The following is a 16,998-nucleotide window of genomic DNA, read 5'->3' as shown; positions in this document are numbered from 1 at the left end:
AAGAAAATCAACAGCAAAATTGTGCAGATATTCTAGGACAAATTCAAGCGGATTCAAAATTTTAAGATACAGCTAAAACCTGTGATGACACCTGGATCTCCCTGTGTGATCCTGAGACAGACCGCCAGTCCATGCACTGCAAATACCAGCATGACCAGACGTCGCAGCAAACCCAAAGCCATGTTCATTGTTTTCTGTGATATGAGGGGTGTTAGTTTGGCAGCCTGGGGAACCAGGAGGCGCTACAGTCATTCAACGTGACCACAAAAATGTTCTGCAAACTTTGCAGGTAAGAATCAGAAGTAAGATTCCGGAGAACACACCGGCCCACACAGCTCTCACTGTGAAGCCGTTTTTGGCCAAGAAACAGATTGCGGTGCTAGAACAACCTCCATACTTGCCAGACCTAGGGGATCCGGATGATAGGTTGACTAGGTTGAAAGTCCGACACGAAAAGGTCAACATGTACAATATCGACATTAACAACCGGTCGACACAATCAAAAGGCCAACATGGCAATGGTTGTCACTTGAAAAGGTTGACATGAGGTTTTCACAATTTGCTTGAATTTTTTGGACTTTTTCATGCTTCTCCCATCCACGCAGTCTCCGACTGGGGACGATGAAGTGTGCCGAGTGCAGCAGTAGCGGATCCAGCCATGAGAGGTTACCCGCTGTACTAAATGGGAGTCCGCTGCTCAGGTGTCGACATTGATGCCTAAAAATTGCGAAAAATTAATGTCGACCCTTTCATGTGTCAACCTCTCCCATGTTGATATTTGGCAGCGTCCATGTCAACTGTGTCAACATTCAGGACAACCCCCCCCGAAAACTCATTTTGACCTTCCCATTGTCGACCCTAATGCTTGTGTCGACATTACCAATGTTGACCTATTTCAGGTGTCGACCTAAGGCCGGTACACTTTCAGTGGTAAACCCAATGCATGTTGACCTAAATTGGCTCAACCTAATGTCCCATACCCTTGTCAATGCCGACCTAATGCATGTTGACCAATTAACTGTCGACGCAGACACTGTCGGTCCTGTGATCCGCACTGTGTGATTTCTTTCTGTCCCCTAGAGCAATGGTTCCCCAATGAGCACCCTGGGGTGCTGCGCAGCTCTTCCAGGGGGTGCCTCAGGTTGTGGTCCAGGACCAAATTATATTAATGATGTCATAGTGACCGGTGGTGACAGCCAATCATGTGGCCGATCAGAAGCACCGCTGTACCCACCACATTGCCGACCCTCAGGGTGGCAGGTGGCACAATCAACTCAATTGATTTTTTTTTTTGTTTCAAATTTTTGGCACAGCGAAAAATGGGAGGGGGGGGGGTTCGGGAAAGTCTGGGAACCCCTATAGTCAGATCTGTCCTCAGGGGAGAACCCCCTTTAGCATCAGTTACTGTGGTAGAGAAGAAAATGACGGCACAGCCGACATCGTCAACAGATAACGAGCCTGGCGTCTGTCACTATTATCCTGACGGGAGATAAGAATGTATTGGTGCTCGGATACAGAGGGGGGCACATAAAGGGGGAAAGGAGTCCAAATCTGTTTCCTATAATTGGATGTAAATGATATAATCAGTGTTGTTATTTAATAACCGCACCTTGTATACTGCATGGCAGTCTATGGCATATGTACATGTATTATATGGCTGTGTACAGCACTGAGTACTTGTGCTGCTCCCTGCAGACTGCGCCACGCTGATAGCTGCACACACACACATACGTCTCCCCCGTGTATTCTGTTCTGTAATGATGCCCCTGCCCTTCCCTGGTGCAGACATCCCCTGGAACAGAGGATAACGAGTTAATGATGATGAATCCCCTGTTTCCAGGCAGTTCGGTGATGTGATCCCAGCCTGACACCGGCACAGGGCTGATCCATATTCATAGTATCACCCTGTGTTGTCAGTTTCTATATCAGACGCTTTACACTATCCATTTTTTGCTAGCCCGTTCCCTCCCTTCCATCCCTGGGATTGGCTGGAGCGTTGGGAACGGGCGCATCCCATTGGCTGGCTGGAGCAGCCGACAGATAATAAAAAAGCTCTTTTTACCCAGCAGAAGCAGAAGGAATCAGCCACACGGAGCGGAACACGAGGGAGGGAGAGCGGCTGGGAATATGACAAAGGCGAGGACGGCCATCAGGAAATAAACAGCGACACAGAGAACCACAGGACCCATCTGTACCCACCGGGGAGAGAGATAAAGTATCTGCAGGAAGCAGAGGAGACAGAGGATGATAGAGCGCGGAACGTGAAGGCAAAAGGCGTAAAGTTGGGGTCGGTCGCATTGGAGGAAGCAGCGGAGCCCCCAGATCCTTACACGGTAAGACACTTACTTCCCTCTACTGCCTGCCCTCTGCCAAACCCCCCAGCTGGGCATCTCCAGGGCAACCATTCCTCAAATGCCCTAATTACCCCCCAGCAGTCGGCTCATTAGGCTCATTATGACCCATTCCTCCATCTCTCACAGTGTTATGGAGGGTAAGCCCATTGAATGCCCATTGTATGCCCACATAGTATGTCATGCTGTGGCACCTAGACCTTTGTAGTGCTGGATTTTTACATGGGGGGGGGGGTATTGTTTCCAAATCCAAAGTGGAAATAAGGCAGCTAGACCCTTTGGTACCTCCAGCCTGAGATCCCGGCATTAGATCCTGGTGTTAGATCCCAGCATCAGATCCCAGTGCTTTCGCTGTCCCAAATAATTTTGGGGATGTTCTGCAATTTTTTGGGGGGAATCCCTTTAAAAAGGTGGGAAAAAAGTTTACCAAAAAAAGAAATATATAAATAATAATATTTAATAAAACAAATGTAGATAACTCATCCCAACATTGTCTCCGTGGTGACCGGGCCACGGACCCTGCTGTGTGAGGTGACGTCATGTCTTTGTAGGCTGGGAGTGACGTCACACACACAGAATACTATATACAATTTGCATATGATCACAATGACACTGTACAGATGGTATATGACGTGTGTATGAAATGTGATCAGCACAATATCTACCTGCGCTGTAGGTGGCTGGTGAGTGTGTCAGGGAATGGGTATTGGGGGGCAGTTTCCAGGAGTACTTACCTGTTGATATGGCGCTAGGTGAGTTGTTGGTTTGTGTAATAGTGTTTCTGCGCCTATTCAGTGTGGGGAATGTATAGAGTAACTGCCAGACGGGGAGTGGATTTGGCTGCCAGTGATTGGAAAGGTGTGTGTGTAATCTGTGTGCAGTACTGTATGTGTGTGCAATCTGTGTGTGCAATATGTGTAATATGTGTGTGCAGTATGTGTGTGTAATCCGTGTGTGTGTGCAGTACTGTATGTATGTGAAATATGTGTGTGCAATCTTTGTATGTCTGCAATATGTGTCTGCAATGCATGTGTGTAATTGATGTGTAATCAGTGTGTATGCAATCTGTGTGTGCAATTGGTATGCACTATGGGTGTGCAATCAGTGTGTATGTAATCTGTGTGTATAATCTGTGTGTTCAAATAGTGTGGAATCAGTGTGTATGCAATCTGTGTGTGCAATTGGTATGCAATCTATGTGTGCGGTATGTGTGCAATTGGTGTGTAATCTGTGTGTATGCAATATGTGTGTGCAATCCATTTGTGCAAATGGTGTGTAATCAGTGTGTGTGTGTGTGTGTGTGTGCAATATGTGTATGCAATCTCTGTGCAATGTGTGTGTAATCTGTGTTCGCAATCTGTGTGTAATCTGTTTGTGCAATCTATATGTGTGTGTGTGTGTGTGTGTATATGTACAATCTCTGTGTGCAATTTGTGGAGTTTATCACTGTATATTTTATGTTGGAAGCAGTGGTGAGATTTCTTCTCCATCTGCACACAAGGGCAGATAGCATGGGCACAGAGGCAGAAAGCATCGGCACAAATTACATACTTTCCTGGGGGTACCGGACGGGGTCCTGACAGTCATTTACCCGACGTCGGGATCCCGACTGTTAAAACACCGACAGACGGGTTCCCGATGGCCACAGACTATTCTCCCTCGTGGAAGTCCACGACCCCCATAGAGGGAGAATAGAATAGGTGGTGAAAGTAGCGAGCCACCGTGCCCGCAACATGACGAGCGCAGCGAGCCCGCAAGGGGCTTTGTTGCGCTCGCTATGCTGTCTGAGTCCGGCCAGTCGGGATCCCGACTGTCGGAACCCTATACCACACCCCTTTCCCTGAAGTTGCGGGAGACTCCCCGGCACTCACAGAAAATCTCCCACATTCCACCCACTTAATACAGAAGCGGGCAAGATGGGGAGAAAAAAATGTAGCGCCAGGAGGAGGGACCGGCGATGTGATGCAAATTGCTGCATGTAGCCTCGCCCTCTACGCAAAGACCCATAAATTGCAGAATTTATCTTGGGTCTGGCCTAAATTCAGGCAGGAAATGTAGGTAATTGGGGCTCATGCGAGGCGCGTGGCCGGGGTGGTGATAGGGAGGTGGCTTAGCGCACGCGTGGAGATGGTCCAGGTTACGACAGTGTCCCTGCGCGTCACAGAAGGTAATACAGGAACACTAAACCGCTTACATCAGCACTTGGTTTAGCCACTGTTTGGACTGTAATGTACTGATCCTTAGAGATTAAGTAGCAGACAATCAGCTCCTAACTGCCACATTACAGGCTGAATTAGAAAAACGGCCTTTATGGGCAGATTGGCTGGTACTTTATCTCTCTCCAATACTTAGGACGCTGACCCCAGTGTCCTGGGAGACCTGAGCTGTGTAACTGATCCTGTCCCACCAGCTGCGGTCACGCGGAACAGCGAGGATATTGATCCAGGGTGATATATCTGCAGACACACCGGGGTAACTGATGAGGTTCTGGGTCCTGGAGCAGAGACACAGGGAACGGATTACTGACTACACACTGCACTAGGAAGCCATATGCACGGGTGCGCGATACACTAATTGGGGGTCCATGTGCTCTTCTGTCGACATTGATTGCAAAAAAGTCTCATGTCAACTTTTTTCATGTGTCAACCTTTTGCAGGTTGACACATGCGTTGACCTTGGTTAAAAAATATGTGTCCACCTACCAACTCTTCAGGTAGGTTCCTAACATTCCTAAGGGTCAAGGCTGAAGCAACCCCCCCCCCCCTCCTCCTCCCCCCAAATCAGCACAACCCAGCCAGCCTAAGGCATCACACGAGTGGGAAGTAGCAGTTTGTTCCTGTGGGGGGGGGGGGGGCACCCCTGAATTGGGCCCAACATGTGATTAATCACTTAACGTCATTATGTGGAAGTGACTTCAGGACCTGTAATAGATTTAGCTGTTACAGGGATAATTGATTCTGGGATCAGAGGAAATGAAACATATTTTATTCAGGGTCTATAAATCTTCTTTGCATTACCCAACAATCTGTATAATGTTCAGGCCCAGGTCTAACCATTGTATTGTGCACCAACAGCTTCTCAGAGCGCCCGGGTCCTGAGGACAGGAGCCCGCGTGTCGGCAAGCAGCAGACTGCCCGGGGCAGGGAGGACCACCAGGGTGGGGTGAAGGCCTATAAGACCGGGGGTACTTTATGGAAATAGTGCTCTCATATAAAGACGGCATTAACTATCATAGCTAAGCTCCGAAAAGTGTAGCGTCCCATTGGATATCCCAAGGATGAGATGCACAGGAACCCCCCTCCCCCCCCCCATACCCAGCCAGCGCCTCTTATGAGATAGAGCAGAGACTTGCAGAATTTAGTTACCAGGTCATGAACTGGAAACTGAGGTTTATATCACACTGATCCTTTATACATGGTGTCAGTGGTCCCTTACTGACTGATCTCCCATATGTGGCAGCCAGCAGGAGCTGTCCATGGTGCTGAAGCTGTATATCCAGGACTGTACGGCTCTGACAGTCCCCTTCTGTAGGTATCTCACCTTTATCTGTGTCTGCAGACGGCATACGGTCACTAGGACGACCTTATAAAGGTCAACATAGATTTGATTGTCTACTGAAGGTCGACAGGGCTTAGGGTGATACCTAATATAGGTTGACATGGCTAAGGTCATCAGGGAAGATCGACAGTCTAAAGGGTCAACATGAGTTTTTCACTTTTTTTTTTGAGCCGACATATGCCGACAGGTGGAATTTCATACCCTACGGCGCGGTGGGAGAATATAGTAGTGTGCCGAGTGCAGCGAGCCATGCGAGGGGACGCGGTACACTTTTCAGGTGTCGATCCTAGCCCTGTCGACCTTTAGTGGTCATCCTAATGTATGTCGATGAATTCATGTAGGTAAAAGTCTCAGTTCCAGAACAAAGGGGTCTATGTACCAGGCCGCAGAGAGAGATAAAGTTCCAGCCAATCATTGTGATTTTTTTCTCTCCAAATCCAGCTGGTAACAGGTCAGTTAGGAGCTGATTGGCTGAAACTTTATCTCCTTCCACTTTGCCTCTCTCCAAGGCTTAGAACATAAGACACCAAAATGACTGGTAAATTGGAGATGCAGGATATTAGATCCCTATAACCTACTTGTATTGGCTGCTTGTTGGCCAAACCCCTCCCTCTTCCAGTTTACAAAGATAACGACACAGCAGGGGTTGGCAGAACTGAAATCCTCTGTGCTGCTGTGAACATTGTTATGATCTGATTGGACACAGATTCCAGCCTCCTCTACTCCCTGGTGCATAGATCCCAGTAGAAAAATGACAATAGCTTTGAGGGCCCAGGTGGGGTGCACCTAAAATATCTTGGCCGACCCCAAAAGGTCATCTTGCACAAGGTCGACACTGGAAAAATGTTGACACAAGAAAAAGGTTGTGCTGGGACCATTTCTAGCAAGTGCTTCGGAGGTGAGAGAGCCCATATGTAAGTGCAATAATCGCTTTCCCGAGAGGTGCGATTAGGTTTCCACCCCACAGATGCGTTTGACTCTTGCACCATTTATGAGCTGATAGAGATTGGATATCATTCTATAAAACCACAGGCTAATGCTGCTCCTCACCTCTACGGGGGGAATTCATGTGGCGATACGGCCACTAGATGACGCCCAGCGGAGCAATTCAAGTGTTGCTCCATTGGGGTGCGCACAGCCGCGGTGCTGACGTCGTTGTTTTGTAGTTCCGTCCTTATGACGGGCGGGTACGTTAGAACCACCCAGTGGCCCAGCTGCGGGGAGAAGCATTTCGGCCATTGCAGAACAAAGTATTTATTCATATTTTAAAATTGAAGCCGTAAATGATGCGACACCGAGCGTGAGCGTTGGAGGAATCGGGGAACGCTTTGATCCGTGAAAGGGCCGCTGCGAGGCGGAATGTGTGTTGAACTGTCCATGCGACAATGATACTTTTCCACCAAGGCCTTGTTGACATTTCTCCACATCTCCGTGGGCCTGGGAGCCCGTCTACAAAGCTGGTGCCTCTACTGAGCGCAGGAATGATGGGTGTACCCAATGGCGGACCAGCTCACCCCGCTGGTGCCAGCTTGAGGCATTTTGCGCTCGGCATCCGGAATGTGTGGTGCGCGTTTATTGGGGGAACGATAAAGGAAGATTTCGCAGCTGTGCCAGGTCACATGGAAAATTCCCAATCACGCGCCATACATTGTACCAGGCGGCGCTTTAGGCCTGATTTGGCCTTAAAAGAAATTACATGTGTGACATTTATAAAGTGCAGGTCAGTGGGCATAGATCGCGGACAGATCCTTCTAGAATATACTAATGCAGACAGTAACATGGCAGTTAGGAGCTGATTGACTGGTACTTTATCTCTCTCTGAGGCAGATGTATTAAGCGTTAACAAGTGATAAGGCCACCATATACTAGGCCATTTGTCCCCGCAGGACATTCAATCCGATGCGCGGTCCCGTTGGGATTGGAGTCGGGGATCATACGTGCTGCACATAAGATCTCCGAGTCAGTCCCCCTCCTGGCGGCAGGGAACAGTGATCTCATTGGATACATCACATCCAGAAGTCCCACATGGTGTATGGTGGGCCTACAAAGAGAGTGAACACAGCAGCCAATCAGCTTCTAACTGCCATTTTGCAAACACAGCCTGTAACATGGTAGTTAGGAGCTGATTGGATGCTGCATTATATCACTCTTTATCTCTCTTCACTTTATCACTTGTTAAGGCTTAATACATTTGGCTTCTGCTTTATCTCTTCACTTTTCTCAGACAACCTGTAACATGACAGTTAGGAGCTGATTGGGTGGCACTTTATCTCTCTCCTCCATATCTCTCTCCCAGGCTTAGTACATCTCCCCCACAGACTGTAATGTGGCAGTTAGAAGCCAATTGGTACTTTATCTCTCCACAAGATCTCTTTATACTTTATCTCTCTCCCAGGCTTAGTACATTCCCCCCAGTTTGTAACCTGGCAGTTGGGAGTTGATTGGCTGGTACTTTATCTCTCTCTAAGCCTTAGTACATCTCCCCCACTGCATTTAACATGGCAGTTAGGATCCAATTGGGTGGTGCTTTATCGCTCTCCATTGTATCTCTCTCCCAGACTTAGTACAGCTTCCTCATATACTGTAAAATGACAGTTGAGGGCGTGCATTATCTCTCTCCACAATATCTCTCTATACTTTACCTCTCTCCCAGGCTTAGTATATCTCCCCCGCAGACTGTAACATGGCGGTTGGGAGCTGATTGACTTGTACTTTATCTCTTTCCACTTTATCTCATTCCAATGCTTAGTACACCCACACACAGGTTGCAAAATGGCAGTTAGGAGCTGATTGGCTGGTGCTTTTTCAAACTCGACTTTATTTCTCTCCAAGGCTAAGTGCATCTCCTCTGCAGACTTTAACATGTCAGGAGCTGATTGACAGGTGCTTTATCTCTCCCCCTCTATCTCTCTCTCCACAGCTTCACCTATGGCAGTTAGGAGCTGGTTGGCTGCTACCTTATCTCCCTCCACTTTATTTCTCTCCATGGCTTAGTACATAGATATGTGCACATTTTGCATTTTTTAAGTAATTTCCATTTATGATGACTGCCCTTTTATCTGTTGCATTATAATATAATATAATGGTCGTCCCCCCCGCCTGCCGAGAACCCGTCCCCCATCTACGGGGAGCGTCAGACCTCTGCGGCCCGTTCGGGGTTAATAATGTGCCTTGATTTTCATGTTGTTGGGAGAAAGCGCTCAGGGTGTTGCCATGGCAACGTCTTAGTGCCAGCTAACGAGAGCATAGGAGACGAGGCTTAAGATGGGGAGACAAATGAGGGGAGTCGGCGAGTGCGGCTGGGAGATGAGGGAGGGAAATGGTCACAAGGCGGGGGGGGGGGGGGCGGGCGGGGAATGAAGGACGTTACAGTGCAAACATTGGCGTGTGAGGATAAACAATATGGAGGCGAGGAGGATGAAGGTGAAAAGGTACAGGGAGGGTGCGGCGTGGGAATCAATGGTATACGAAGACCACAAAATATATATAGGGTCTTTATCCATATATATATATATATATATATATATATATATATAATTATATCTATGTCTCATTGATGGGCAACTTGCCCTCCAAGCAGAGCCCCCCGTCGCCCTTTATCTGCTACCACCCGACAGCCATTTTCCCGGTGACATTTGCGGCAGACGGTGCATCTGCAGAAGATCCCACAGGATCTGGCATAGTCCGAATATACCACCCAAAACCAGCTCTATGGGGACTGGCTGCTTGGCACGCCACCGGGTATAATCTGGGTACAAGGGAGCTGCCTGCACCACACTCATTATAGATTCCACATTGCCTTCTAAACCCTACTATGGCTCCGGGCTCCGTCCAGCTTTGTGGTCGCGTTATCTTGTCATAGTCCGGCTGTGATTACAGATATCGGACTCTATTAACGAAATGTACTGGATATAGAATTCTGTCACAATGTATGCATCCAACTGATTACTGATAGGGCATCGCGAGGCCCTCTTGGAGGTTAGGGCCCGCCCCATGCAGCCCCCGGTAGGAATTGGGTTGCCCGTTACTGATATCTGGTAATGATTGGTAATCCCAGAAATGGATTCTTTTTGCAAATTTCAGATATTAATTGCAGATGCAAAAATCATTCAAGTAGGATGGAAATCCATGAGCGCATCCCAATAGTCACTGTGCCCGGCCAAGGGACGTGGCACCAGTAAGTAGGGGCATAGCTAGGAACTAAGGGCATACCAGACTGGCAGACTGGGGGGGGGGGGGGGGCAGATGTACAAAGCCTTGAAGTGATAATGTACCAACCAATCAGCTACTAGTTGCCATGTTACAGGATGTGTTTGAAAGACAACAGGAGCTTGTTAGTACTTTATCTCTCTCTACTTTATCACTTTTCAAGGCTTAGTGCATCTGCCCAGTGGCGGCTGCAGTGCTTAGTGCAGGGATAAGTATATATAACCATACATGAAGATGTACGTCATGCACTGTCAGCACATATATCTGGAGTTGGCAGCGGCGCTATATATCACAGCCGCCGCTCGGGAATTGGGACTCGGCATTAGGCTTCACGATCATAAACAAGCCATCACACTCCTGTGAAACTAGCCAATGAGTGTCTGGGGGCGGGCTTAGGAGAACCAATCCTAATGCTTACTGACTGAGCCCTGGCTGTGATCCCAGATACACCACCAGCACTTATATTACATACATCCTCACATCTATGTGTCTAGGTGCCCAAAAGGTTGATCTGCTCTGGTTGCTTTGACTCTGCTGCATTGACTTCTGAGCCTACATTAACTTCCAGCCCATGTAGGACCCTACTGCACCTCACCCCTAAAGCTCCAACCTCATCTCTCCTGTCCGTCCATCCCAGCCGTTCCAGTTGCCCAGTGATTCCCATCTCATAACTGGATCTCCCTCCCATACCTCTGATTATCATCACCAGCCTTGTCTTCTCAGGCTTCCTCAGTCTCTGAAACCCACGTGTTCAATAAAGCCCACCAGTCCCCTTCTCTACTGGTCCAACTCCAACCAAACCAACTTCCCCTTTCCGTGTCACCATCTTGTTTCAACGCCTTCTCTTTAGATTGTAAGTGTTCACGAGCAGGGCCCTTCTCCTTTCTCCACACCTCCATCTCCCTTTCTACACACACATGCCCTCAAACCCACGGTGTATATTATCGCTTGCATCGCTTTCTGAATACTTTGCGTTCATGCTTTACGCTTGACTTCTATCTATCTAGATTTTTATTTATTTATTCGGTACCTCACCTCTATGCCCCGCCTCATCAAGGTAACCTGTATGCTTTAACCCATGTATTGTTTGCATCAGATGTCATGCTTCTTGCTTTTACTGCCATTGCTGTTCTGCCGTGGTCCCCGGGACAGGCAATTAATGTTATGCAAGAAAAATGATACATGATGGTCATGAACGGAGGGTTTTTGTTTTCAAAATTTTTTATGGCCATTGATACCTTCTTGAGTTGCATTTTGTTTTGTTTTCATACATCTATGTAGTCCAGGAAACTGTTTATGTTACAATAAATGTATGCATCTTTTATATCTAAATCTCGTCTCAATTCCAATCTTTGTCTATCGTTGCAGATCGATCTGCCCACAAGTGACTTTTATCTGCTGGAAGATGTTCAGTATGCCTCGTTCCCGGAGCACGAGAATGAAGAGATCACTTCCTTGGACTCAACTGTGTGTTGTTGTGATGCTCTCCCATTCGTTGTTGGTGCCTTGCCTGGCATTCTGCCCCCCACAATGCGTCTGTGAGACAAGGCCTTGGTTTACGCCGCAGTCCGTCTATCATGAAGCCAAGACGGTAGACTGCAATGATCTCCTGCTAACTCATATCCCAGAAAATATTTCCTTCGACACCCAAGTGTTGCTACTGCAAAGTAATAAGATCTCACATATGGGTTGGGAGCTGCAAGATCTGGTCAACCTCACTGAGCTGGATTTGTCACAAAATCACTTTCAAAGTATTGAGGACTTGAGTGTATCCAACCTCTCACATCTCATAACCCTTTACCTGGAGGAGAATCAGCTCACTGAACTGCCAGATTATTGCTTGAAAGATCTGGAGAGTCTCGAAGAGTTGTATATTAACCATAATCAGATCAGTTTTATTGGCCCCCGAGCCTTTTCTGGTCTAGGAAAACTTCTGAGGCTTCATCTCAATGCCAATCGTCTACATGACATTGATTTAAGATGGTTTGAAGATCTTCCGAATCTAGAGATACTCATGATTGGGGAGAATCCAGTGAGTGCCCTTCAAAACTTGAATTTTCAGCCCCTTGGAAGGTTACATAGTCTTGTATTGGCGGGGATGGAGCTTGATCATGTTCCAGAAAATGCCTTTTTTGGACTTGACTACCTTGAAAGTCTCTCATTCTTCGATAACCGATTAACTTCTGTTCCCAAGGAAGCTCTCAAGCACCTAAAACTGCTTAAATTCTTGGACTTGAACAAAAACCCTATAAGCAGAGTTAAATCCAGCGATTTCAAAGACATGCCTCACCTTGAGGAGCTAAGCTTAAATTCAATGGAAGACTTAGAACGTGTGGAAGCTGAAGCCTTCCAAGATCTGCCCGAGCTAATAAAATTAGAAATCTGCAACAACCCTAGGTTAAACTACCTGGACCCTAGTGCATTTGCCTCCAATGTTGGTTCTTTGAAGACCCTACTTCTTAGCAACAATCAGTTAGCCTTAATTCCCCTTAAAGTATTTCAGACACTACCAGGATTAACTGAAATTAGTTTATACAGTAATCCTTTGCGCTGTGATTGCCAAAACAACTGGAAAGGTATTTCATCATTACGACTTATAGAAGCCCAGGCCACGCTTTGCAGAAGTCCACCTTTGGTCAGTGGACACCTTTTTCAGGAAATTCAGGGCCAAGCCTGGTTGAGTAGGTGCCCGCCATTAATAGATGGCCATTCTTTCCCATCTCAGCTTCATCTTTCCAAGCACCAGCTAGTATCTCTCAATTGCCAAGCTAGTGGTCATCCAAAACCAGAGATCTACTGGATAACACCACACGGAGAAAGGATATCAGGAGGAACAGGCAGAGTCCGTATTCAAGCTGAAGGCACTTTGGAAATTTTGGATGCTACAGAGGAAGACTCTGGGTCATACATGTGTCAGATGTGGAACTCAGATGGGACGGACAGTAAAAGCGTAGTTATCTCCATCAATGGAACTCAGGAGCAGGAGTTTGCCTCTCTTGCTATCATTACCAAGAAGGTGCATTCCAGTTTTGTTGTGGTGGAGTGGAAAATGTTGGGCGGCCCAACAAATTCTCCGAGCGTCCTTGTGCCAGTCCAGTGGACCTCTGCGACTATGAGGATACATAACCCACACATCAGTTATACAGCCAAAGTTCCGCTAGAGATTCAAGAGTATAACTTAACCCACCTCCAGCCAGCCACAAAGTACGAGGTGTGTCTTACCGTTTCCTCCATCTCCCGTCCAAGCCAACAGTCTTGTCTCAACGTGACCACTAAAGACACTTCCTTTTCGGTGGCAGCGGTTGGAAGGCCAGTGAGCATCGCCCTATCAGCAGCCCTGGGCTCCCTTATCGCTGGGTTGTGCATGGCTGCCGTTATCGTATATGCAGGGCACCACCTCCGGTACAAAAGCTGCGGACACTCTTTAAAAAAATATATGCAACGAGCATCGTTCATCCCGCTCAATGACTTTTACCCACCACTCATCAGCCTTTGGGAAGGTGAGGGAGAAAAAGAAAAAGAGAGCAGCTTGGAACAGCCGGTGTTGGTGCCACCACAGGAAGACAAGACTTTCCCTGCTGTGGTGCAAATTGACACCTCAAAGACTTACATGTGGCAGCCTTAAACTCGCACAGAACTAAACATAATAACCATTTATCACAGACTTTGCAGGGTTGCAAATGTGATCCGTGAGTAGAAGGTGTTTCCGTCGTAGAAATTTTTGTACAAGCATCTATAAGCAGTGGTGGAACGTCACCCAAGCTTGCATTAGAGACACTGAGAGGATACCAGTCTTCTGTTATTAGAGATTTCTCTGTTTCTCGTCATTACCAGCCTCCAACAGTAAAATGCTAAACTTTATAAGTCAAGTGTCAATTGTAGAAAATTTCTGTGAATAAGTAAGGAATTTTGGAATATCAAACCTGCCTTCAGCCTGATGATTTCATACTAGTGTCTGCATGTGTAAGACTCTAGTAGTGGTATGTGGCCACATGGCCACTAGGGCTGTAAGGTCCTCTGCTGGATAATTTGTCCCCAGAAATGTTACAGTACCTCCATGAAAGGTCCCTAGAAACTGGGGCAGTCCATAAGAAGAATATTTATAATGACCATGTTTCCTTGGATTGTTTCTTCTGGGTGCTATTAATTATTTATCTTTCTGCAGAACCATGGGCTGCCATGGAAACCACAGTTGCTTGACACACAGTTGCTTGACACAATTACCAATTGAACGTGGGATGGTGCTAATAGCAACCAATCCGATTCTATTTATTTAGTACCTTCTAGAAGATAAGCAATAGAATCTTATTGGTTGCTATGGGCAACATCCTGTCTTCAATAGAACTCCCATCTGAGTAACTTTACCCAATAATGCAGTAAGCAGAGAGGCTTTGAAAGGTCCATTTGAGCTCTATCTGCCCAGTGTATTTTGGAATCCCTACCACTGCCATTACATAACAAGCAGAATAGGGCTACGTGTATGTGAATCAGCCATATTTTATGCGTTTTGTGCGTTTTTGTGTGCGTTGCGATGCGCGGGCCCCGTGCACATCCCATCGCACAGCTCAAAAAGTATGTGCTGCACGGACTTTTTGAACTAGATTGCATCGCGTGTGATGCAATGCGAATCGATCTAGTCCATAACGCATACAATTATTGTACTGTGTATGGGCACCTTAAGAAGCTGGTGTAAGTCAGGAAGAGCGATGTCGCGCTGTGCGGTGCAGAGTGACAGTTCTGAGACACAAACCACACACAGACCAGAGGTATTTTTAAAAAATATATTTACAGATATAACAATATATAATGATTTACAGTGTCCTCAAAGGCCTTCATAAACCTGTAACGTGAACGAGACCAGAGGAGAGAGCAGCAGAGACAGCATGGTCTCCTCAGCAATAAGAGCAGATGGCCGCAGTACAGGGGTCCGCGCCGCTGTGGCCTTCACCTAATTGTGCATAGTGACAGCTTCAGGGACCCCCGGTCACTCATTAGGAGGAAGCGATATGAGAACATTGCACCAGGGGACAGGCAGTGTGTGTGTATGGTGACTGGAGGGGACAGGCTGTGTGTGTGTGTGTGTGTGGGGGGGGGGGGGGGGGTGGTAACTGGAGGGGACAGGCTGTGTGTATGTGTGTGTGGTGACTGGAGGGGGACAGGCTGTGTGTGTGTGTGTGTGTGGTGACTGAAGGGGACAGGCTGTGTGGGTGTGTGTGTGTAGTGACTGGAGGGGACAGGTTGTGTGTGTGTGTAGTGACTGGAGGGGACAGGCTGTGTGTGGTGACTGGAGGGGACAGGCTGTGTGTGTGTGTGTGTGTGTGTGTGGTGACTGGAGGGGACAGGCTGTGTGTGTGTGTGTGTGTGTGGTGACTGAAGGGGACAGGCTGTGTGTGTGTTGACTGGAGGGGACAGGCTGTGTGTGTGTGTAGTGACTGGAGGAGACAAGCTGTGTGTGTGTGTGTATGTAGTGACTGGAGCGGACAGGCTGTTTGTGTGTGTGTAGTCACTGGAGGGGATGCGTGGGGGTGTGTTTGTGTGTGTGGTGACTGGAGGAGACAGGCTGTGTGTGTGTGTGTAGTCACTGGAGTGTGTTTGTGTGTGGTGACTGGAGGGGACAGGCTGTGTGTGTGTAGTGACTGGAGGGGATGTGTGGGGGTGTGTTTGTGTGTGTGTGGTGACTGGAGGGGTCAGGCTGTGTGTGTAGTGACTGGAGGGGTCAGGCTGTGTGTGTAGTGACTGGAGGGGATCCGTGGGGGTGTGTTTGTGTGTGTGGTGACTGGAGGGGATGTGTTTGTGTGTGTGGTGACTGGAGGGGATGTGTTTGTGTGTGTGGTGACTGGAGGGGATGTGAGTGGGTGTGTGTGTGTGGTGACTGGAGGGGAACGGCTGTGTGTGTGTGACTGGAGGGGAACGGCTGTGTGTATGTAGCATGCAGTGAATGTTTGTCCATACATGAAGCGTGCTCCGCTCTCTCCCGCTCAGTCCCTGTAGTCGGCTCTGGAATCAGCCCAGTGAGCTGATAATAAATACATAGAAATCTCCAGATACAGAATCAGAAGCAAAAGCAAGGATTTTTTTTCTGCTGAAAGTATTTCAGAACAAACATGGCGGCCGCGATCATCAGGCGGACGCCGGAGACGCTGGCGTGTCAGTAATACATTCCCGTCAGAGAGACGCACTCTTACACCACGTCACAGAAATATTGCATAAGACATGAATCTGTCACCTGAACAAGATCCGAAATACCAAAATCGTTCATAAATCTCTAGAACTGACCTAAATCTACATAGAAACAAATCTAAATATTCTCATTTTGTTTTGGCACATAAATTTTTACATCCGCCTTAAGTAACCCGCTGGCCATCGCCAGGTAACATCCGCCCCTCCCCCCCCCCCCCCCCCCCCCGAAGAAAAAAATCTTTTAAAAAATAAACCAGGCTGTAAAATTTCACAGCAGCGATACATGTTACGTCGCAGCTTGTGGGTCGCCCCAGCATCGCTGGGGTTAAATAAATTGACCCACGCGCTCAATGTCCCCCTCATTGTATAACACCGTACGACAATGTGGCGGCTGCAGCAGCATCTCACTTAAATGACCGGATTCCCTTTTCCTTTGTAACTTGAAAATATTTCTGCTCTGAGGACTCGTCTGACGCTTACTTCAGAATACAAAAATAAATTAAAAAAAGACACTCAGTTTACGGTAACGATATCACCGCCATTTGATAACGATATCGCCGCACTTGGCGAGCATTTAAAATCCTCTTTTTAACAATAGACACATCCGTAGAATATCTAAAATACATCCATAGAGAAAGGGGGGGGGGGTAAGAGAGTGTTTGAGAGGCTCCCGGAAATGTTCAGACTCTATATTAAGCCT

General features: G+C 47.6%; 1 protein-coding gene across 6 annotated transcripts in view; it reads left to right on the top strand.

Annotated features, from left to right (window-relative positions):
- LOC146037228 (leucine-rich repeat neuronal protein 1-like) overlaps positions 1-14,040 on the top strand; it is a 30,530-nt gene extending 16,490 nt beyond the window's left edge. For 4 of the 6 annotated variants that reach the window (XM_083161236.1, XM_083161234.1, XM_083161233.1 and 1 more), the window contains exon 3: positions 11,487-14,040. In XM_083161236.1, coding sequence (XP_083017362.1) covers positions 11,487-13,743 — 2,257 coding nt within the window. In that variant the 3' untranslated portion in view covers positions 13,744-14,040. Of the gene's footprint in view, positions 1-2,069; positions 2,334-9,252; positions 9,341-11,486 lie in introns of those variants that run through there. The other 2 variants (XM_083161238.1, XM_083161237.1) reach the window with 2 other exon arrangements.
- Positions 14,041-16,998: the final 2,958 nt, after the last annotated feature.

This window comes from Crinia signifera, chromosome 9, assembly GCF_055691185.1.
Source record: "Crinia signifera chromosome 9, ASM5569118v1, whole genome shotgun sequence".
NCBI classification, from domain to species: Eukaryota; Metazoa; Chordata; class Amphibia; order Anura; family Myobatrachidae; genus Crinia; species Crinia signifera.
This window is presented reverse-complemented; position numbering and strand designations above follow the sequence as displayed.